The sequence below is a fragment of the Lynx canadensis genome, chromosome B1, assembly GCF_007474595.2.
Source record: "Lynx canadensis isolate LIC74 chromosome B1, mLynCan4.pri.v2, whole genome shotgun sequence".
Lineage (NCBI taxonomy): Eukaryota > Metazoa > Chordata > Mammalia > Carnivora > Felidae > Lynx > Lynx canadensis.
This window is the reverse complement of record NC_044306.2, coordinates 68701483-68725292: the sequence shown is the minus strand read 5'-3', so window position 1 is coordinate 68725292 and position 23810 is coordinate 68701483. Positions and strand designations below refer to the sequence as shown.

At 39.0% G+C, this 23810-nt stretch overlaps 1 protein-coding gene across 11 annotated transcripts in view; it reads left to right on the top strand.

Annotated features, from left to right (window-relative positions):
• The window catches only part of RAPGEF2 (Rap guanine nucleotide exchange factor 2), a 247027-nt gene extending 234476 nt beyond the window's left edge, over positions 1-12551 (top strand). For 6 of the 11 annotated variants that reach the window (XM_030312814.1, XM_030312815.1, XM_030312813.1 and 3 more), the window contains 7 exons: positions 1233-1439; positions 3383-3535; positions 4298-4420; positions 5628-5853; positions 6415-6974; positions 9106-9411; positions 10495-12551. In XM_030312814.1, coding sequence (XP_030168674.1) covers positions 1233-1439; positions 3383-3535; positions 4298-4420; positions 5628-5853; positions 6415-6974; positions 9106-9411; positions 10495-10520 — 1601 coding nt within the window. In that variant the 3' untranslated portion in view covers positions 10521-12551. The remainder of the gene's footprint in view (positions 1-1232; positions 1440-3382; positions 3536-4297; positions 4421-5627; positions 5854-6414; positions 6975-9105; positions 9412-10494) is intronic. The other 5 variants (XM_030312818.1, XM_030312817.1, XM_030312824.2 and 2 more) reach the window with 2 other exon arrangements.
• The last annotated feature ends 11259 nt before the right edge of the window (positions 12552-23810 follow it).

Below are 23810 nucleotides of genomic sequence, written 5' to 3'. Positions count from 1 at the left end.
CCGTCCAACTCACTTGGCTTGGGCAGGGTGACCACAGAGACTTAGGGGGACGGCTGTTTCCGTTGTGTCTTTGTTGTCTCGCAAAGACACTTCCAAAGTGATGGGCAACCTGAGAGGCGAGAGTGGTGAAGGGCCTGCCTCGTCAGAGGGGTCTGTGACTAGGTGCACCTGCTGCCTTTTATACCCTCAGCCTGACAGCGCCGGCAGGAAGTTGGCCTGGCACAGGAAGCAGTGGTTCTGCTGCACGGTACCAAACGCAGCCTAACGTGTCGTTTCCCAGCCTTCAAAAATCTGACCAGGCTAGAAATGGGGGCAGTTTTATGCTTGTTTGCATCTGCATTCGTGTAAGATTGAGGCATTTTCCATTTAGGACACTTTCGGGTCTTTTATGGACAGGTTTGAAGATACCCTTGATAGAATTTAAATGTTAGATGAGTTGAGAAGATTCAAGTTACTAGATTTTTCCCAGGACACCAAAGAGCTTGTCCTCTGGAGTCAGATTGGTTTGAGTTCAAATCCTGTTTGTTTCTCCAGATAGCAACGTCCCGTTAGGCAACTAACTTGAGCTCCCTAATCCTTAGCTTCTTTACGTGTAAATGGAGGAAGTACATCTGTGTCATTGAGTTGTTTTGAATGTTAATACGTTATACATACAGCATTTTTAATTGTCCTATTCACATTGCCTTCTATATGCCATGGAATTATATAATCAGTCTAATATTCAAGCTGTATTGGTTGCTATTGGCTAACATAGATAATTTTACCCATAGGAGAGAATTTAAGAGTGAAAAGATTACAGTTAATACCATTTATTAAATAAAAACTAAGCTCATACATGTCAAGGAATTTTGAGCTCCATTTTGAAAAGTAATCCTAATAATTTTCCTGTTGTAGATTTTATCATATATTTCTGCTTTTTATATACATACAGCATATTGAACTCTCCACATTTTTCTACTTTTATTTTTAATGTGGTATTTAATAGTATAATCATCATTTGCGACAGCTAGTTTCATAAAGTAAATATCTTTGTCCTGTCAGGCCTATATTATTTTCTGTAACTAGGGTTCCCTCCCACCCCCATTTCTGCCCTTTATGTGGATAACAGGAAAAAGACATGATACACATTTTCGTGTTCTAAAGTGTAGAAAATGCTTATGCAGTTCTGAACTTGTATATAGCTACTAACTTCTGAAATTTCTTGTTCTGTTTTTAAACCAAACAATTAACAGTGCCTAAGAATCCTGGTGACAAAAAGCCGGTCAAGTCTGAGACCTCCCCAGTGGCTCCAAGGGCAGGGTCGCAACAGAAAGCACAAGCCCAGCCACAGCCCCAACAGCCACCGCCACCACATAAAATCAACCAAGGACTGCAGGTTCCTGCTGTGTCCCTTTATCCCTCGCGAAAGAAAGTACCCGTAAAGGATCTCCCACCTTTTGGTAGGTGATTCAAATCATACCCTCTTTTGAGACTATTTGGTGTCATGTTTTTCAGATTAGGAAAAAATCCTTATCTTGAATACCTCTGATTTACTTGAGTCTCTGTTTGATTGTTACCTCTTAGTAAAACATTAATGTTCAGAAAGTTAAATTTTACTGTTACCAGTGGAAGGAACTGTTTACGGTTTATTCTATAGAGTGTCTCCTTGAATCATGCTCATTTGTTATTGGGAGGGGAGGGCGTGTGAAATGGGAGTGTTAGTATATATCTATTAGTTTTGTCCCTTTATGTAAATAGTACAACAAAGTTATATTTCATAAAATGTATGGGTTCTTTTTTGTACATTTATGTGAAAGGAAACAATGTTAATAAAAGGGGGGAAAAAAAACCCTTGTGGTACAGTTTACTTAGATAAAATAGGGTATTGGTCACTGAGCTATTCCTACCCAGGGACACCCTGTCCTTATGAGGTGGGCAAGAGTCTTCCAGTAGGTCCTTCGTATACTTTATCTTTGGCTCTTTCTTCCTGGTCAGCATATATGCCATTTGTTGAATTTGGGGAAGAGTGACAAAAGAATATCTTTCCTTGACATTTCCCCTTTGATTTGTATTTGTATTTGTATTTGTATTACTCTCCCTATCACAAACTGAATTACAGGTTTCTTTGTCCGTCATCTTATTAATATTCATATCTTCCTAAAGCCCCTGCAACCTGACTTCTATTTCCTCTTTTACACTGACCTTCTTATATGGAAGTTTATCAGTCTTTCTTTTACTTAAATATAACTTTTTAGCCAAATGTGTAGGTGTGCCTGAATATAAAGCACTTTTTTAATCTCTGCATAATGCTGGCCTTGGAATTTTTTCCCAAATCACAACTATTTATTTGTACAGCTTTAGTGTAGCTAACATTTTCATGCATGTTGTGTATATCAGCATGTATATACATAAATATTGCTTTAAAAGTGGTCTTTAAGTAACTGTATTAAAACAAGATCAGATGTTTACATGAGGTGAAATGAAGGCTTAAATCTGTGTTAAATTTCACCGCCTCCTTTTTAATGGATCCTGGTAAGTCTAAGAACATTAAAACTAGCATTGACTGAGGCAGTGTCAGGTATTTCCAGGTATTTCCAAGTATTTCTTTGTCGTTCAGAAATAAGGCAATTGAGAGTGCCTCATAAGAATACTAGAGGCTTTGTAAACTATTTTAATGTGACTCCCCCATTTCTAAAAATATTTCTTGGGGGAGAAATCACCTTATATTGGGATATGTAATCCTTTTTCTTCTACCTTCATCCTTCTTGATCCTATGCTTGGCACTAGATCACTCCCTTCTGAAATCATCTCCTGTGGTTTCTGTGACACAGGGCACTTCCATGGGTCTACTTCTGCTTTTCTTGCATCTATTTATTTGATCGAATATTAACTTCATGGAATTCCCTAGAACGTTTTTATTCACTTTTCTTACTACCTCTGATTAGCTCTTGGCTCGTTAGTTTTCTCCCATCATTCCCACTTCTCCTGAGCCAACACATCCAGTAATACCAAAATACCTGTTTGAGTTCACCAAAATACTCAGCCTTGAATTCTAATAATAAATATTCTTAGCTGATCACTTTTGTCCTAAATTCTAATATTTTCAAATTGTTCATTTTTTTTCTTCATTGTTGTCTGATGTCAACATATTGTTGAATGAATGTTGATTAAGATTTAGAATCTAAAGTAAAATATCAAAAGCAGTCTATTTCTAGCACTCCAGCAGATACCAGTCAGAAACCACATTACAGGTACTGTGTGCCTTCTGTAAGCTTACTGTTTATACCATGATGATATTACAAGCAGGTTGAAACTAAATGTAATATTAAATCATCCAAAAAGATTTTATTCATGTGATTCCTTTTTACTCATGAAAATACATATTTCTTTCTTTCTTTTATAGGCATATACTCTCCACAAGCTTTAAAGAAAATTCTTTCTTTGTCTGAAGAAGGAAGTCTGGAGCGTCATAAAAAACAAGCAGAAGACACTATATCAAACGCATCTTCCCAGCTTTCTTCTCCTCCCACTTCTCCACAGAGTTCTCCAAGGAAAGGTAGAACTAAATTACTTACTGTTTTCCTTTATAGCAATCTATACATTTCAGCGGCAATAAATTCCAGATTTATATATCACGTCATTTTTGATGTTCGGGTCATTTAAAATGATGTCCTATATAATGCCCAATGGATTTCCCCCCCCCACCCCCCCTGGTTTATAAATTTGGAAGAATTTTGGTATTTCTTAATAGTAAATAGTGTTAAACTACATAATGCCGTTTAAAACATATATATATGGTTTTTATTGATTGTAAGTGTGGAAATAATTTTTATAGTAAAAGGTGTTCTAACTAAATATAATTATATAACGTTAACTGCAGAGTAGAAAGCTTTAAAAACATAAGAAAACTAATATCTTCCTGATTTATTTTTTCATTGTATTAACACGGGTCTTGATTATCTTTTTTTTGTTGCTATTTTATTTTCAAAGAGATTAAATTTTAGGCAAACTCACTTCTTTATGTTGATGCTTTCTTATATTAAAATAATAGTAATTTTTTGCTGAATAACCCTCCAAGTTCCTTTCTCTTTCTACCCTTTAACCGAATGGGTATAAACCAGTAATAAATGGCTAAGACAGTTTTCTCTAGAGGAAGGCCAAAAAGATGAATAAATTGTTAGATTTCACTGACATAACAAATACCTTTTCAGCTTTACTTCTTAGATATTTCAGACATGGATGCATTTTGTGTGCGTATCAGTCTCTCCTGTCCTTGTTAAATGGATACATCTAAATTCTTTTCTCATCCTGTTGTTAGGTGGCAGTGACAATCAGCTGAGATCTTTTGGCTCCGGGCAGTTGGACTTAACCAGTTCCTCCTCTTCTCTTGGAAGTGAGAACAGTAACAAGAATAACAATGCTCCACGGACCTATGGGATAGGTGGGGTTTACAGAACCAAAGACTAGGGGTGGGAAAGAGAGGAATTTTCTCATTATTAGTTAAGGAAAATGGGAGAATTCCTCTAAACGTCAAGTGCTCCACCCAAGTGATTATTTTTCTAGAGGTGTTTTTTTGAGAGGACTTTTCAGGGAACGCTGTAAATCTTGTCCCTCAGAACTTTCAGTGTCCTCTAAAAAAAGACTTCTCATAGATGAATGCATTAAATCTCATCAAGACCTGTGCAACCTTTAAAAAATAAATCAGGAATTAACAAGTTACTGAAAGGATGGGGAAGTACTTATAGAAGGTAAATTAGCAACATTTAGGTGGTCTAGATTTAATTTTTTTATTAGGTAAATGGCATTGAAAAATCTGCATCGCATACACATAATCATATAAAACCAGTATTTTAAGTAATGTGAGATCTATAGTAATATTGTTTAAAAAATGAGTACTGAGAAAGAAGATTTGAATTTTTTCATTAAAAATTATCAAGACAAGCACCTCTTTCTTTGTGGCTTTCAAAATTATTTTTAGCAGCAAAGGAGAGTTAAGGGTCCTTCAGGACATCTGTTTAGACATAGTGATGGTCTAGGGAGAAACTGGAGATTTTGCACATTACATCCTTCAAAACAATTGGCTTCTTTGCGATTCATCCAATATAATATTAATACTGAAAAACAAATGGCAAAAACCCAAAGGTATTTTCTTCAGGTATTTCAGGTATTATTCTTATATGTCCACTTGAAATGGTAAGACAGATACTTCTAGCTGAATATTCTCTGCCATAAAGTTCTAAAAATGAAAAACTTCATTGAAGATTACTGACTTTGCAGTTAAAAAAACACTTTTAAACTTGATCATACTTATTCTTCTTAGTTTCTTTTATATAGACTAATAGTAGTAGTATTTATACCTAAAGGAGCTAAGAATAATCAACTAGTGCCATGATTTCTGCAAAATTTCCTAGTGCACATAACAGTGTTTCTTTTTTTCTTCTTTAAACTTTCATGAAACATGTTAAATTTCATTTGAGTAAAAGTTTACCTTACCAGTCACCCAAGTCTCCACAAGTAAAATGGTTTTTCCCTCACTTCAGTGGTGGTACCTTTGGCCTGCATTTTGGTTTTGCTTCTATTTGGTAGACTTCAGTTTTATGTTGTAAACCTATGGTGTCTAATTAATATGGTCGTTATTTCCCATGCAGGCTACACTCTGGCTCCCAGTGGTACTGTGGATAATTTCTCAGATTCTGGTCACAGTGAGATTTCTTCACGATCCAGTATTGTCAGCAATTCTTCCTTTGACTCAGTGCCAGTCTCGCTGCATGATGAGAGGCGCCAGAGGCATTCTGTCAGCATTGTGGAGACAAACCTCGGTGTGGGCAGGATGGAAAGGCGGACTGTGATTGAACCAGACCAGTACAGCTTAGGGTGGGCAGCGTTTCTTTAGTGTTCTTTTACATTCCTTCTTCCATCCTTTAAAAATTAGTCCTTTATTCTGGATGTGGATTTCTGTTACTTTACCTAATGCCCAAGAAATGCTCACCCATCCCAGTTCTAATTTTTACAATTTCTAGATTAAGTTCCGTGCAATTTTTGTTGTATGCACTGCTTTTCAAGGTAGCTTTATTCTTGGAATACAGTTGCTCTGTGCTAAAGGAAGAGGCTGGTTTCAGGATGTACCAGATCCTGTGTGTGCGCTGCCTCCCTGAAATCAGATTATGTTGACTCGTCCTTTAACCTTCTAAGGAAAGGGTTCCTTTATTATATATAAGCAAGTTGTTGTTCTTTTCCCTCTGTATTGGTGATGACAAGGTGAGCAAACTGGATGTGGCAGAACCGGCCAGGAGAATGAAACTCGGGGGTGCTTTTATCCTCTTCCTGTGATGAAACAAAGCCACCTTTCTGGGGGGAGAAAACGTATTTTGGTTTTATATCATAGATTTATTAACAATCTTGCACTTTTTCCCCTTTTCATTTTCAACCACGTAGGTCCTATGCACCAATGTCTGAGAGTCGAGGCTTGTATGCTACAGCTACAGTAATTTCTTCCCCAAGCACAGAGGAACTTTCCCAAGACCAAGGGGATCGTGCGTCACTCGATGCTGCCGACAGTGGCCGTGGGAGCTGGACATCGTGCTCAAGTGGCTCACATGATAATATACAGACCATTCAGCACCAGAGAAGCTGGGAAACACTTCCATTTGGGCACACTCACTTTGATTATTCAGGGGATCCTGCAGGTTTATGGGCCTCAAGTAGCCATATGGACCAACTTATGTTTTCTGATCACAGCACAAAGTACAGCAGGCAAAATCAAAGTAGAGAGAGTCTTGAACAAGCCCAATCCCGGGCAAGCTGGGCATCTTCCACAGGATACTGGGGAGAAGACTCGGAAGGTGACACAGGCACAATAAAGCGAAGGGGTGGAAAAGATGTTTCCATTGAAGCCGAAAGCAGTAGCATCACCTCTGTGACCACAGAAGAAGCCAAACCTGTTCCTACGCCGGCCCACATAGCTGTGACGTCGAGTACTACAAAGGGACTTATTGGTAAGCTTATTAGAGAGCTTTGTCAGATCTCACCTTTCAAAAGTAAAATAATGTGTTCATGGTTCTTTTCCTCATCTTGACCCACCCGTTGTTGTCGGGGGCTTCCAAACTAGCGGTATGTTCAGGATTTTGAAATAAGACTAGTCAAGAGCCCAGGTTCTGTGGTCAGGTACATACGGATATATTCCAGCATAATAAACAGTCTGTACATTTTAGCAGTCAAGATCAGCAGATTATCATTATGGATGTTTTCTTACCTTTTAGGCTAAAAGTATCAGAAGGATGCCCATTCTTTCTAAAGGAAGAATTTTTTGCGTAATTGGAGCTGTTTTATTTTTATTTTTGGGACAGAGAGAGACAGAGCATGAACGGGGGAGGGGCAGAGAGAGAGGGAGACACAGAATCGGAAACAGGCTCCAGGCTCCGAGCCATCAGCCCAGAGCCTGACGCGGGGCTCGAACTCCCGGACCTCGAGATCGTGACCTGGCTGAAGTCGGACGCTTAACCGACTGCGCCACCCAGGCGCCCCTTGGAGCTGTTTTAAAAGTTCTATTTTGTTCCTTGAATTCTACTTAGAACTTGACACTTTGCATATATAAATCTTCCATTCACTTTTGTTATGCAGACAAATCATGTGCTGCACACTGTAGAACAAGGAAGAGGGTGCTGAGAAGTAGCATAAAGCATAAGAGCATAGGCTACGAATTTGGCGGATTGGGGGTTGAATCCCTGTTTGCCACTTTACTCACTTTGTGACATATGGGCAAGGTACTAACCTATATCTGCTTCTTCCTTTGTGAAACGAGCTTAATAATTTCTATCAATACGGTTGATGTGGGGATTAAAGGAACTCAATGGAAAGCACTTAGAACTGTGCCTAGATAGTAATTTATAAGTCTTTGAAAGATGTTTTTGCTTTGCTGCTGCTGTTTCTCTTATGAAGTCTCTCATGTTCCCCCATTCCTATCAGGTTGTATTTTCTATGGCATAGTCAACATCTACCTAACTGAAGTGTAGGAATAAATTACAGGATACAGAGTCAGAGACTCTATAAATATAGAACGGAATTTATTAATAGGGAAATTGTTATTTTGCCATATAAATAGTCATGGATGGATAACAGTTAATATCTTGTCTTGGGTTGCAATTTTTAAAGCACTTTCTTTTAACAAACTAATACTTAGAATTTTTATTGCAAAGACAGGAATGAGTTTCATTCCTAATAACTGAATCTATGAAGTTCCAGAAAATAAAACTCTCATTCTACTTGGCTTCACAGATTTCATGTTCTAGGTCATGAACGTTAATAAAGGACTTTAAAAGAAATACATACCTTAGAGTTTATAGTTTTAAAATTTGTGTCAATTTTTGCACGACTTTTCCAAATTTAATTCTCTTTTCCAAAGTGAAGTCCAAGACCTGAAAGTAATGTACGATTGATTTTCTGCCTGACAAGGGTAAATGCCCAGGTAATATGGACTGGCTTACCTTGTCCTTAGGGCAGGGGGAGAAGGAGGAAGGAAACTTTTAGCAGGCACTACTAATATCTCCCAGGCATAATACTAGGATTTTATGTTTTCTCTTTGCTTAAACTTTCCAATAAACCCAAGGGTTAAGTATTAACCTTATTACTATTTTATAGTTAAATGCAAGATCTGAAGTAGTCTGTTTAGTAACGTCTCTCACCAGTTATTTTACCATGGTGATAACCATTGAGAATATTTGGCCCAGTTAACATCCATTTCCTCGCCTGCCATATCCCCCACACAACATAAATCACATTTGTCATTGCACGGTGTTTGCTGTCTCAATAATTAGTTTTATAATTAAAAAAAAAATTTTTAATGTTTTATTATTTTTGAGACAGAGAGAGACAGAGCATGAACGGGGGAGGGTCAGAGACAGAGGGAGACACAGAATCCGAAGCAGGCTCCAGGCTCTGAGCTGTCAGCACAGAGCCCGACGCGGGGCTCAAACTCACGGACCGTGAGATCATGACCTGAGCCGAAGTCGGCTGCTTAACCGACTGAGCCACCCAGGCGCCCCAGTTTTATAATTTATCGTAAACATTTGTGGCATGAAATAATCGTCCACAAAATTTGCAATAACCGGTACATTGTCTTCACTACAGTGCGGAAGGAGGGCAGGTATCGAGAGCCCCCGCCCACCCCTCCAGGCTACATTGGAATCCCCATCACTGACTTTCCAGAAGGACATTCCCATCCGGCCAGGAAACCTCCGGACTACAACGTGGCACTTCAGAGATCTCGGATGGTCGCCCGACCCACCGACACAGCTGGGCCTTCGCCTGCACAGCAGCCACACGGGCCTCCAGCGAGCGGCAGGCCAGTGAACAAACCGCAGTGGCATAAGCCCAATGAGTGTGACCCGCGCCTCGCCCCCTATCAGTCTCAAGGGTTTTCCACCGAGGAGGATGGTATATATACGCATTCTTAAAACCATAGCATTAGTGTGTTCACTTATTCTGCCTGTGAGCTTTCGAGGGCATTTGTTTTCTTAACACCTTGGTCAGCTGCGTCTTCAGCCATATCCTACATAAGGAACATTTTGTGTTCAGAGTTTGTTCGTTCCTGAACGTGTTTAGAAATACCAAAGATTGCCGAGGGGACACTTGCAATAAAGTGACTAGATTTCTTACTGATTCTCAAAGTTTCTCTGTGGAAATGTATTTGGACTTTTAACGAGATCCGAATGAAAGTCTGAAAAAGAAGCATACCTTATAGCTTCTTTGCCGCCTTTCTATAAATCTACCTGGCCATGCTGGAATGAGGGTGACGGAGATCACCCTCTGCCCTTGTTTAACATGTTTTATTATGCAAATAATCATAATGGAAAAAAAGTAAAAGAGGGGCGCCTGGGTGGCGCAGTCGGTTAAGCGTCCGACTTCAGCCAGGTCACGATCTCGCAGTCCGTGAGTTCGAGCCCCGCATCGGGCTCTGGGCTGATGGCTCGGAGCCTGGAGCCTGTTTCCGATTCTGTGTCTCCCTCTCTCTCTGCCCCTCCCCCGTTCATGCTCTGTCTCTCTCTGTCCCCAAAATAAATAAACGTTGAAAAAAAAAATTAAAAAAAAAAAAAAAAAAAGTAAAAGACAAAAAATGAAAATCACTTCTAGTCCTACCTCTTGCAGATAGCCATTATTAACATTTTGTTACATATCCTTCTAGATTTATGTGTGCGTATATATTATTTAAAGTCCCATGCTGCTTCATAATTTTCAATTAATTTATTAACTTTACAATCAGTAAGCATACGATATTTATATCTTCTACTGTGTATATTTAAAGATATGCATCATATGTACTTTTTTTAAAACTTTAGTATTAATCATTACTTAGAAAAAAAGGGAAAAGATTTTAAGTGAGCTATACTAAAAACATAGCTATGGTATTTTTATTTAACCTATCAGTGAATGTATTCTCTCTAGCAAAGAAATGACTTGACTGCTCACTTTTTTTTTTTTTTTCCTTTCTTTCTTTTTTTTTCCTCATTGTGTTTGCAGAAGATGAACAAGTATCTGCTGTTTGAGGCACAGGCTTTTCTGGATCCAGAGTTAGCCACCTAAAAGGAGAGCACAAGAAGACGTCCCTAGCAGTGGAGCCGTGGAACTCGCATTCTGAGGATGGTGGACCAGTTTGCCTCCTTCCCTGCCTTAAAAGCAGCATGGGGCTTCTTCTCCCCTTCTTCCTTTCCCCTTTGCATGTGAAATACTGTGAAGAAATTGCCCTGGCACTTTTCAGACTTTGTTGCTTGAAATGCACAGTGCAGCAATCTTCGAGCTCCCACTGTTGCTGCCTGCCACATCACACAGTATCATTCCCAATTCCAAGATCATCACAACAAGATGATTCACTCTGGCTGCACTTCTCAATGCCTGGAAGGATTTTTTTAAATCTTCCTTTTAGATTTCAATCCGGTCCTAGCACTTGGTCTCATTGGGATAATGAGAAAAGCTAGCCATTGAACTACTTGGGGCCTTTAACCCATCAAAGAAGACAAAGAAAAACAATGAAATCCTCTTGAGTACAGTGCTTTGTCCACTTGTTTACAATGTCTTTTTTTTTTTTTTTTTTTTTTAATGAATTTAAAGATTGTGTTCAGAGAGTAAATGTTCTATCCATTTGATGATCACAGTATTATTTTGAACCTTTAAGTAGGGTTGCCAGCCTGGGTTTCTAAAAAACCAAATATGCCGGACAGGGTGTGGTCACACCAAGAAGAGGGAAGACCTGGCTTGCGACCCTGTCTTCCTGTGTCCTTCTGGCCTCACCCGTGAAGTGCCCTATCCTGGAAGTAGAAGATGTTAGCCAATTACTTAGATACCAAGACACCTCATCCACTCCTTCCCCAGTGGGTGGGGTTCTTCTGTAAAACTGTTTGCACATGGCCAGGGGAGGGAAAAAGGACTCTTGTGTCCTGTGTCTGAGCCTTATGGAGTGCAGGACAGTGTCATTTGAGGGCGTGTCCTGCTCCATCGAGACGGATGGCAAACCCCGTTTTTTTAAGTTATGTTTCTTTGATTTTTGTTAAATTAGTTTTAGGGATTTTTTTTTTTTTTCATTTTTAAAGAGAAACGTTTGTAACTGGATAGCATTGCAGTGAAAGCAGCTTGGGATATTGGAGCTAACGCCAGCTGTTAATACTGCTCTTTCGAGACAGCCTCCCTGTACCGAACTGGCATTAGGGAATAAACAAGCCTTTAACGTGATAGAGGAACAAAAGATCAAAAACCTGATTAGACATGCCAGCCTTTGCGAGGTGGGTTAGTCACCAAAGACTAACCTGGAAGTGGCTTTATGGACGCTGCAGATAGAGAAGGCCTACGTGTAGCAACCACCTGCTCACAGCTGCTATTAACCCTATAGTGACTGAAATGACCCCTCCACTCTATTTTTGTGTTGTTTTTGCACAGACTCCGGAAAAGTGAAGGCTGCCAATCCGAGTAGTACTCAAATGTGAGGAACTGCTGGTCTTGGATTTTTTTTCCATTAAATTCAGCTGATCATATTGATCAGTAGATAAACGTAAATAGCTTCAAATTTTAAAAGTCAAATTGCAGTGTTTTTTCACTGCATCAAAACGATGTCAGTGCTTTATTTAATAAATCTCTTCTGTATCATGGCATTTGTCTACTTGCTTATATATTACATTGTCAATTATGCATTTGTAATTTTCCATGTAATAGGCATTATTTGCCAGTTTTCTTATATAGGCTGTGGACCTCATGTGCAGATAGACAGAAACCTAGCTCTACCACAAGTCGCACAAACGTTATCTAAGCATTAAGTAATTGTAGAACATAGGACTGCTAATCTCAGTTCGCTCTGTGATGTCAAGTGCAGAATGTACAATTAACTGGTGATTTCCTCATACTTTTGATACTACTTGTACCTGTATGTCTTTTAGAAAGACATTGGTGGAGTCTGTATCCCTTTTGTATTTTTAATACAATAATTGTACATATTGGTTATATTTTTGTTGAAGATGGTAGAAATGTACTATGTTTATGCTTCTACATCCAGTTTGTACAAGCTGGAAAATAAATAAATATAACATAAAGCCTGGTGTCTATCCTTAATGAATCGTGCATGCTTTTTATTACTGAAGTGTAATAAGGCCTTTGGGTCTTACTGCAGGAGCAAGCCCTCAGAAGGTCAAGGAGATTTAGCCTAGTTAGTATAAAAACTACCTAAAACTATTCTTTTAGGTAGCTTTCTGTTGATTCAAAGATACTAATATCACAAACCAAACCACATTCAGAATTCAGTGTTTCTTGAGATTCAGTGAAAAATAATGATGATCCATATATATTTACAGAGCATTGGTCTCTTCTCAACTCTTTCTTTTCCAATAAAAATTTCTGTGGGACATATTTTAATTCCCAGTGTGCATAATGAGAAACAGGACCTCAGAGAACATAAACTGTTATTCACGATCATGACCACTACGTTCAAGGTACAATGTAGCTAATGATTTGAGACTTCTGAGTACATAAAATATTGTTATGTCTAGGAGTTGTGTTATTTGGTAAGTCTGAGTAATGCTTCAGTCTATCAGAAGGGCACTTATACTTAAAAGGTAAAAATCAGTTCAGCAGCAACATATTTAAGCACTTTTGAAATCAAGGACTCATTTCTTAGCCTCAAGCAGACATAAAAATGGTACCACTCACTGGGAAGCCTCAGAAGCTGGAGTGGAAGCATATGGGAGCACGTGCACAAAATGTGAGAGAGTCTAAAAAGGAGTCAGAAGTTTAGCCCTACTACTCAAGTGGCCACTGGCCAAACTTAAAAAGCTTTCTGAATCAGCATTTGTGCTAGCTGTCTTGGTGAGAACATGTTGAAAATCTGGCCATCGAAACAATTGGAGAATTAAAACGAGTAGCTTCAACCATACCTTTTAAAAAATGAAGGTATTGTGTATAGATATGTTGTTATGTGTTTGTCTCTATTCGTTATAAAAGCCATTCATTACTCAGGGACACTCTTATCAAAACAACCACCTATGCTTTAATGCAATGCTCGATTTAAATTTGTCATTCAAAAAGCTTAATTTTCTCCAATCTGGCTGGAAAAAATTAAGAATCTGATGCTAACAAGCTCTTCATCCTAACTTTTTGTATTCTTAAAACAGGAAAATGACTAAACCACGATGCCCATTAAAAACCCTTTTATATTTTAGGTTACCTTTAAGTAGGCAAAGACTTGTCTCTGCTTCAGGGATTCAAGAAATCCATGTTCATCAGATGTAATCAACAGCAGTGACAGAGTTTAATCCGTGTCCTGTTAGTAACAGAATTTGGTCAAGTTTTAGGAATGTTGTAGAAGATACTTTGTTGGCAAATATCTGATGCTCTATCCCCTAATCAAAAAGGCAACACAGACCCAAGTCTGTTTCCATGCACACAAGTTAAAGCCCTCCAAATATTCTCCGCTTAAACCTGTCGTCCTATATTGGGAAGTAATAGAGCTTATGTTCATCTATGCTTTAATATATTTTAGCTCCAGTTCACTGATACTATCTCCCCAAATGTTCCTGAGTGATGCAAGCTTCTGAGAATGTGTGTATCAACAATGCCTGGTAGGTCTGTGTACTAATGTATTAATGCATTATTGTACTCATGTTTTTGTCAAAAATAGGAAGCTCTCTGAGTCCTTGATTCTGTGATCTAATTCTCCTTTAACAATAGCTTACTCAAAGAATAAGAAAGTGAAGCAAGTTGTTGATGGAGAGGGAAATGATTTCATTAATATTCATAATGTCAAGAAGAATGTTGAAAGGGGCAGTAATGTAGCTTTAATGAATAGGACAGACTGTAGCCAAGCTGACATGACTTTCAAGAAAGACTTTAAAGCGAATGACAATTTACCCAACTGAAAGGGAGACACACACTGGAACTGAAAAATAATTTGTGAATTGCACTTTTTCAACGTTCACGTTTTTTTGCAAGCAGGATAAAATTCCTGCCTATGATTGAAATTACACTCATTGCCCAGTTTTTACAATGCCATGATTATATAACAGGAAAATTTTATAGAGGTGATCAAAACATTGCATGCAAGGTTAAAGAATCGTAGAAAAGGCTTTATTTCATGGGCAATCAATGAGGTCATAACAATTTTCATTGTGGGGAAAAATAGGGTATAGATATAATATCAAAGTAAACAACGTCAAATGACCAATTTTATAGAGGAGGGGAAATAATGAAATAAATTCAGTTCAGGGTACTCCACAACTCCAAAATAAAAGCAAGTTCTGTTTTTTTTTGTAAATAGTTCCATAAAATTTAAGGAGCTTTGTTAATAACATTAACTATTTGACCTAACACTGAGTAGTTGCCATGCAGTATGGTCTGATGTGAACCAATGAATTAACGTATGGCAGAATATTTGAGGCCTTCCTTAATTTATACAGATATATAATTTATGCAAAACATTTTTTCAGATAAGATTATAAAACTGATGTAGGATTAAGTCAGTGTCACGTGTAGCATTGAGATGAAAATGTGTGCAGTGCTTCCAGATGTAAATGAGTTGATTTCAACCATATTGTACACTTACTATGCTCTACGCACTTTCTTCTAGATGGTGGATATAGATTTCATTAATGTGAAATGAGGTGTCTTTTAATTACAGTTTTTTGTTTTGGTTTTTGCAAAGTGTCTCCCGTTTCTCGGGCCTTAGAGGGGAGAACTTAGTGATCTTAATATCTTATCAAGTAGTCTTGATCACTGCTGGATCAAAGGCGATACCAGTCCCAAGAGTTGCCCATGTAGGTTTGCCAGCAATGTGTAAGAGGGTCCTTGACTAAGCACTGTGACCAGTAGGGAAAGTAACAACCAACTTGAACTCATCACGTTCTCTTTGGGGTATTTCTGTGAGAAGGCAAAAAAGAGCAAAAGCTATACTCAAATCAGTATACAGAAGCTATGAGACGAGAGAAGTGATGAGTATGCAGAAATCACAAATAAGTAGGGGTCTGTGAAGTCCAGCAAGGGATTAATCAAAGACAGGAGTGGGGGTAAAAGCTTAGTGTAACAGACACCTGTTTCTTAGGAAGAAACCAACAATATGTCTTCATTGTACCTGAATAGATTTCCAGTCTCGGAACAATCCCCTTGCAGCTTGGCTCTATGAAATGTGTTTATTCTTCCCGCAACCAGGATGAAAAGCCATTCCCATTCTTTGTGTTTCCTTCTCTGATAACTGTTCTCAGCACCTAGAAAAATGCCTGGGATATTATAAAGGTTTTTAATACATGAATATCTTACCAAGCACCCTAAAGGGCCCAATTTACACTAATAGATTTGACAATCAAAATCAGCCAATGTGCATTTATTGAGGGGCATCTATAACTGCCCAGTACTGGTAAATATTCAGAAGTAACATAAAGTACTTTGTTAAAAAAAAATTATTTTTTCTTTATTGAGGTATAATTGACAAATACATGACTCTTAACAGGACTAGCAAGGATTAAGATTAAAATGGGGGCACCCGGGTGGCTTAGTCTGTTAAGCATCCAACCCTTGGTTTCCACACAGGTCATGATCTCATGATTTGTGAGTTCGAGCCCTGCATTGGGCTCTGCACTGTCAGGGCGGAGTCTTCTTGGGATCGTCTCTGCCCCTCCCCTACTCACACACTCTCTCTCTCTCTCTCAAAATAAATAAATAAAACTTAAAAAAAAAAAAGACAAAGAATAAAATACTATTTAAGAGTTTTGTGTGGCTTCAGTTCCGATAGGCAAAAGATCAATAAAGACTGAAGCATCCATAAAAGGAGTGTTCAGTTCTCCCTTGAAGTATCAGGAAGATTTGACGAACAAAGGCATTGCCTATGGGACACTGAGGAGACACACTTAATTGCATGGACATCAGGATTAGGAGAAATTAGTGGAATAATTAGGGGGATGTGAGATTACATGTAACAAAATAGTTACAGAGGTTGTATTTATTTTAGGGGATCAGAGCTTATAAAAAGGCAAGAGCAAAAGGATCTTTGATGAGACAGTATTATTCAAGAAAGATCTGATTTGGCAGGACTATAGGATGTAAGGGTGAACCAGGGAGAATGTAGTTCACGGGAAAAAAATCCACAATAATCTAGGCCTGGGCTAGTCAAGTCCTGGAAAGCGTGTCAGGGGAGCAGAAGCAATTCAAAGGGGGGGAAAATAATAGTACTTGGTATCCATTAGGATAGGCTAAATTAAAGGAATATTAAGCCCCTCTCCCCACCAAAACAAAGTCTTAAAATTCTTTGAGTACTTAAGATAAAGGAAGTGGGGCGTCTGGGTGTGTTAGTTAAGCATCTGACTTTGGCTCAGGTCATGATCTCACAGTTCATGAGCTCGAGCCCTCCATCGGGCTCTGTGTGGACAGACAGCTCAAAACCTGGAGCCTGCTTCAGATTCTGTGTCTCCCTCCCTCCCTGCCCCTGCCACTCCCCCACTCATGCTCTTCCTCTCCCTCTCTCTCAAAAATAAGAAAGATAAAGGAAGTAACGGTGACAAAGATAAGGAAACTGCAGAAAATATTGATTTTTTAAACGATGTCAAAAAAAGATTTTTGTCCAGGGGATTCTACTTTATGTTCTACTTTAATGCCCATCATACCTCCTGCACCCAGGTTGAAGAAGGCGGTATTCTACCCTACTTAGGTACCATTATTGGTGAGTCCTCATGGCTTATTCACTACATTTTCCAAAATGTGTTTGATTCATTCTTTTATATCACTGTCTAGGTTTTAAATCTTTGAGGGCAGGCTATTACACCTAACCAAACTATTTCTAGCACTATGCACCCTGTGGTTATGCTTAAATGATAGTATTTGTGTGATCTTGGATCAGCTGGTTAGTTTTTTTATAGCACTCCAAAAGACCAAAAGTATAGAAGAAACAAAACACACAAGCAGAATGTGAATAAATAGAATGAAAAGAGCCAGAGAATTTGAGTGGGTAAGGGGTTAGGCCACAGCCTCACAAAATTATACTTACTGATTCACATGAAAAGCTAGACCCAGAGAAGGACGTTTACAGCATGGCATTTTGAAGACTTGCCTCAAAAAAGGCACTCCCCAGGGGCATCTAGGTGGCTCAGTTGGTTAAGCGTCTGACTCTTGATCTCAGCTCAGGTCATGATCTCACAGTCATGATCTCATAGTCGTGAGACTGGGCCCCGTGTCAGGCTTTGTGCTGAGAGTGGAACCTGCTTAAGATTCTCTCTTTACTTCTGCCCCTCTCCACCTCAAAAAAAAAAAAGTCACTCCCAGAGGACGAGTAGAAATGAAAACTTACCCAACCTACTCATGGGAGAGTCTTGATTCTCCAAGTGTCTCTTCTTCCACCAACTTTCCTGACAAGGGAAGAGACGAGTGAGCTAGCATTCCACTGTGCCCGGTATCAGGTCCTTCACTACCGAAGAGACAGGAGCAGAAGTCCTTTGCTAACATTCTTACTCCATCAAGAGTCCTGGTGCATGACTAAGTCTGCAGGATGCAGATCTCTGAAAAACAAAACAAAACACCTTGTTTTCAAAAAAGTGAAATGAATAGAGACCAAGGTTTCTTTTACAATCTTGCTAACATTCTTTTTTGGTCCAAACATTTGAATCTTGGAGTTGAACTGCATGGTTTTGATTTCTTAACTGTGGGACTCTGGGAAAAAAACTGAATTCTATATCTCAGTCTTCCCATGTGTAAAATGGATAAAACAATAGTATCTATCTCAATGGTAACAGCAAAGGTAAAGTAAAATATCACATATTAAACATTTTACACAGTATGTGGTACATAGTAGGCACTCAAACAATGTTAGCTATAAGATTTTCTAAATTACAAAATATTTTCCCAAATAGCATGTACACATTAATAACATACAACTTAAGCATACAACTTAATGCAATTAAGCAAATATTTATCATTTCAGGGGGGTATAAACCACAACACTGGGATACCACTCCATACCCATTAGGATGGTGACTATCAAAAAAACAGGAAATAACAAATGCTGGTGAACTTGTGGAGAAACTAGAACTCTTGTGCGCTGTTGGTGGTAATGCAAATGGTACAGCCACTGTGGGAAGCAATATAAATGGTTCCTCAAAAAACAGAATTGCTGGGGCGCCTGGGTGGCTCAGTCCATTAAATGTCTGTGGTTCAGGTCATGATCTCACGGTTTGTGGGTTCTAGCCCTGCGTTGCGCTCTGTGATGACAGCTCAGAGCCTGGAGCCTGCTTCAAATTCTGTGCATCTCTCTCTCTCTCTCTCTCTCTCTCCCTTCCCCAAGCGTGCACTCTCTCTCTTTCTCTCTCAAAAATAAACATTAAAAAATGAAAAAAAAATAGAATTGCCACATGATCCAGTGATTTAACTTCTGGATATATACTCACAAGAATTGAAAAGAATTGGAAAGGTTCCTTGGACACCTACATTCTCAGCTTTCACAATAACCAAAAGATGAAAGCAACCTTAGTGTCTACTGACCAATGAATGGACAAAATGAGGTATACGCCTACAATGGAATATTACTCAGCCTTCAAAAGGAAGGTAATTCTGACATGTTGCAAAATGGATGAACACTGAAGACATGCTAAGTGAGATAAGCCAGTCACAGAAGGACATATACTGTATGGTTCCACTTATGCAAAGTATGTATAAATAGTTAAATTCACAGACATAGAAAGTAGAATGGTGGTTGCCAGGGGCTGGAGGAATGGGGAGTTATTGTTTAATAAGGACTGAGTTTCAGTTTTGTAAGATGAGAAGACTTCCGTGGATGGATACTGACGGTGTGGTTGCACAACAAACTGAAGGTACTTAGTACCACTGAAAGGCACATGTAAAAACTGGTTAAGATGGGGTGCCTGGTGGCTCAGTCAGTTAAGCGTCTGACTCTTGATTTTGGCTCAGGTCATGATCTCACAGTGGTGAGATTGAGCCCCAAGTCAGGCTCTGCACTGAGCGTGGAGCCTGCTTGGGATTCTCTCTCATTCTCTCTCTACCTCTTGCCTGCTTGTTCTCTCTCTAAATAAACATTTAAAAAAATGGTTAAGATGGCAAATTTTATGTGTTTTTTTTTGCCACTATAAAAACATTTTTTTACCTTTATCATTAGCCCACAGTAGTCTGGCATACATATGTGCTTTTATACTTCTTGTTCCTTATACCTATCTTCCAGAGGTGGAAACAAAATTGTATAATTCTCTGCTTGAAAATAAAAATACGAAATCAGGAATAAGTTCCCCTTTAAAAGGCAAATCGGTTTTAAATAAAAGGACACTAGGACTTGAAACATTTGAACCTAAAATAACCTTGCTTACATCCTGTGTCCAATACATTGTATTGATGCTTTAAGAAAACAGAATTGTACTATATATTTGTGATGCAGGACATTAAGCATAAAATCTATTTTCTAACTAATCAGGTTGGGGGTATAACATCAAGTAGGATTAAGTATGACTTCTCCACTCTTTAACATTAGAAATGAGGGTTCCAATTCTGGTAATGGAAAAATAGCTTGTATTAGACTAGCTCTTCTGCTGATAACAATTATAAATGCTAGACAAAATATAAAAACAAGCAATAGTTTGAATGCATTGGAGAGCAACCAAAGGCAATATCGGTAGGGGCACAATCCTTGAAGGAAGGAAAGCACACTAGGTGAGCTCTTCGTAGAGAACTGACTTTTCCCTTGAGGGTACGTTCCAGTCACATGGCCCATCAGCGATAGAGGTCAAAGTCAGTTGTTTTGGGCTCAGGAAAATCAGAGTTCTGAAAGGTTGAGAGCAAATAGGGAGGATGGTACCAAATCTGCATAAGAATTCCCTTCAAGTCATTGGAGGGCTCCAGAGCTGTGCATCTGCCAAATGATGGTCCAAAGAACCCAGCAGAAGGCAGCTGCTGGGAGGCTTAAGAGCTAAGCAGAGATTTCAGCCACTGTCGCTTTCTGGGAAGACTGGAGTTAGAATAAACACCTTGGGCTTTCCACTGAAAACCCTAAAGGGTCATTACTCGGAGTAAAGGTCATGTCCCCGAACTGAGGGCTATGTCCTCTAAGGCAAAACTAAAAGAGAGTCACCCTGACAAAGCCTGTAGCTAAGCCCCATAGGATCAATGTGACCTGTTCATAATTTAATTACAAGAGAACACAATTCAACACTCTTCAGAGGAAAGCAACATAAATCCAGATTCTCCACAAATGTTATCATTGATTATATGATGTCAAGAGTATAACTAAATATTACTAGGTATGGAAAAGCCCAGGAAAATCATAATTAGTGGTAAAGGAGGTGTAAGTACAGGAAAAGAGAGAGATAGAGAAGGGTAAGAAACAACAATCATATGGTAGAAATAACTAACACTTTCAAGAGAGGAAAATCACCACAGTGGTTCATATTCATTCAATTAATTCAATATATAGTCATATAGTAACCATAATATGCAAAAAATATTACCACTTTATTGATAATATGATTATCATCAAAAAGAAAACAATGAATAAAAGAAACAGATTTTTCTTTTGGTTTTATTTCCTGGCATCCAATAGAAAGAATGAAAGGGATGTTTATATTCACTTTTCTTTGCTGAAACAATAACTATGGTTATTCATATTTGGGTATATGGCAAAGATTGTTTTCAAAATTAAAACGTGGGCATACATGGCAGAGAGCAGAACTCTTGTGAAACAAACAAAAATCCCACTCCTTTTAAATTATAATAATGGCATTGAAATTTTCCCACCAATAATAGTTAATGTGGCTCATGAACCGCATACTTCTGATAACAGCAAAGGATTATATCTTTTAATTGTCACATTTTGATAGCTACCAGATAAGTTTATTAGTTTAAAACTAAGTACATAATTTTGCACATGATAGCTGAATCCAGAGTTTACTTGGTTTATGCTTACAGTGGTTTTCTGCTTTGATTTCAAGTGTCTTTTAAGGTCAGTCAAGTATGATTGAAATTTAAATAGCCGTTTCCTTTCACTCTTATAGAGTTATGAGATCCTCAGAGTTTCCCCAAATGAAACAATCTGTTGGGAGGGTAGAATGTGTGTTCCCTTCGTTTGAAATTTCAGTTGACCGGGTCAGCTCAGGAGGAAGCAAATTGTCCATGGATTTATATAAATATCACTATAAAGAGACAAAATATTAAGAGGCAAAGTTGATTGAGCGTCTGACTTCTGCTCAGGTCATGATCTTGTGGTTCATGGGTTCGAGTTCCGTGTCAGGCTCTGTGCTGACAGCTGAGAGCCTGGAGTCTGCTTCAGATTTTGTGTCTCCTTCTCTCTCTGCCCCTCCCCTGCTTACATTCTGTCTCAAAAATAAATAAAAACATTAAAAAATTTTTTAAAAGAGACAAAATATTAATAAGTGCTTTCGATTTTTTCTTCCTTCTGCAGACCCAGAAAGGAACCCAGAATTTATCAGCTTCACACATCATAAACCTTGAACTTGTGAGTTACTCTTTGAGCAATGACTCTGAGACTTTTCCTTCCTTCCTTGTGACTCTCCCAGAAATTGACCCTTTGTACTCTACATCAATCAAAGATTCCCAGCTTGAGGTCATGTTAGGGCAGCAGATACTTCGAGGAACCAATTCTCATGACAATGGAATGCCACTGTCCCTCTGGCCTCTAAATGCTGGGGAGGCTACACTGTGTCTCTAAATCATGCTTTGTCCACCCAGACAGGAAGACTCCGCCCCATGGTGACAGCCACACTGAGGACTTCAGGGAGCTTAAACCTAATGGTGTCAGGGAGCTTTAAGTGATTTTCAAACCAGCACTTGGACGATGTTTCTGGAACACAGTGGGATAGAAATAAAGAATATCTATTAGCTACTGTGGTACTTTTTTCTTCTCTGAATATTTTATTATTTCTACCATAAAAGTTCCCTCTTTCCCCACCATCCCTTCCCTCTTTCTTTCCCTACAGTCTCTTTCCTCCTTTCCCTGTCCTCCTCAACCTCCTTCACAACCACCCACCCGGCCCTAAGAAAAAAATTCCTTTCTTTTAGTGTTCTTCCATCATGACCCACACCTTATTGAAGAGTGGTTCTCATTAGAGAAAATTTAAATACATTAATCCACATCTTCAGGCTTATTATGAATCCTCTACTGCAAAATTTTTAGGATCTTTTCAAGCACCCATTACAACTTCTACCAAGCTCACAGGTGTCCTTTCTTACGACCTCCTCTCATCAGCCTCTGCACTGTGTGTGTGTGTGTGTGTGCATTAATGTGACAAGAAGTCTGCTTATATCTTGGGCTTTTTCCCCTGGTGAAGGCAAAGCTTATGCTCAGCTGCCAGGAGAGTGCTTTGATCCAAGCCCCTTTCCACCCCAGCACGACCTTCTGGAATCTCCTGTTATGTCCCATAGACCCAATAAATCTCCCAAGATGTTCAATTAGTGCACCCTAGTCCTGGCCAGGCTGGCTTCCTTCTATCCCTGAAGCAAGGTCCAAATCACCTCTTCGAATGTGTGAGCCCCAAGAGACAAATCCAAATACAAATGAAGTAGCAAACTTCCATTCCTCATTTTATTCTTAAAAAGCATTATTATGACAAACCAAAGCATCACCAGGAACACAGAGCACACACTGTATGGTCATCTGCCACAAGGGAGAGATTTGTGTCCATCCTGTTCTGTGAAGGAGAAGGATGACATGTGGACAGGAAGTCTCATAGGTTTACTGGTAGGCATGCCGGACTTCAAGTGGCTTAGGGGTTGGCATCAGGGAGGACAGGCAGTGTTGGGATTAGAAAGCAAAGGTCTCTTGGATTTATCCTGGATTGCTCTCTTTCCATTATGCTCCTTGAATTAGTTTGCTATGGTTGCCAACAAAATACCACAGGAAGGTAATTTCTCATAGTTCTGGCAGCTGGAAGTTCAAGATCAAGGTGCTGGCAGGTGTGGTTTCTCCTGAGGCCTCTCTCTTTGGCTCAAAGATGGCTGATTTCTTGTATTCTCACATGGCCTTTTCACCCTGAGAATATTTCCCTGCTGTCTCATCTTGTCTAAGTACAGTAGTCCTATTGTGGAGCTTCACTCTTAATTACCCCTTTGGAGGCCCTCCACATAGAGTTACATTGGATATTAGGGCTTCAAAATATAAATTTTAAGGGAACACAATTCAATCCACAACAGGTGGTCACTGAGCCAGCAGGTAGCTAAGAGCAAGATGGCAGGTTCACAAAAGCAACAGTCCTCGTGCAGCTCAGAGGGACATCTATAAAAGACTCTTCACCAATGAGGATCCTTGAGGTACTCTTTCCCTACCCATGTGATAAGTGAGATTGTTTAAAGGTGAGCTGTGGTTC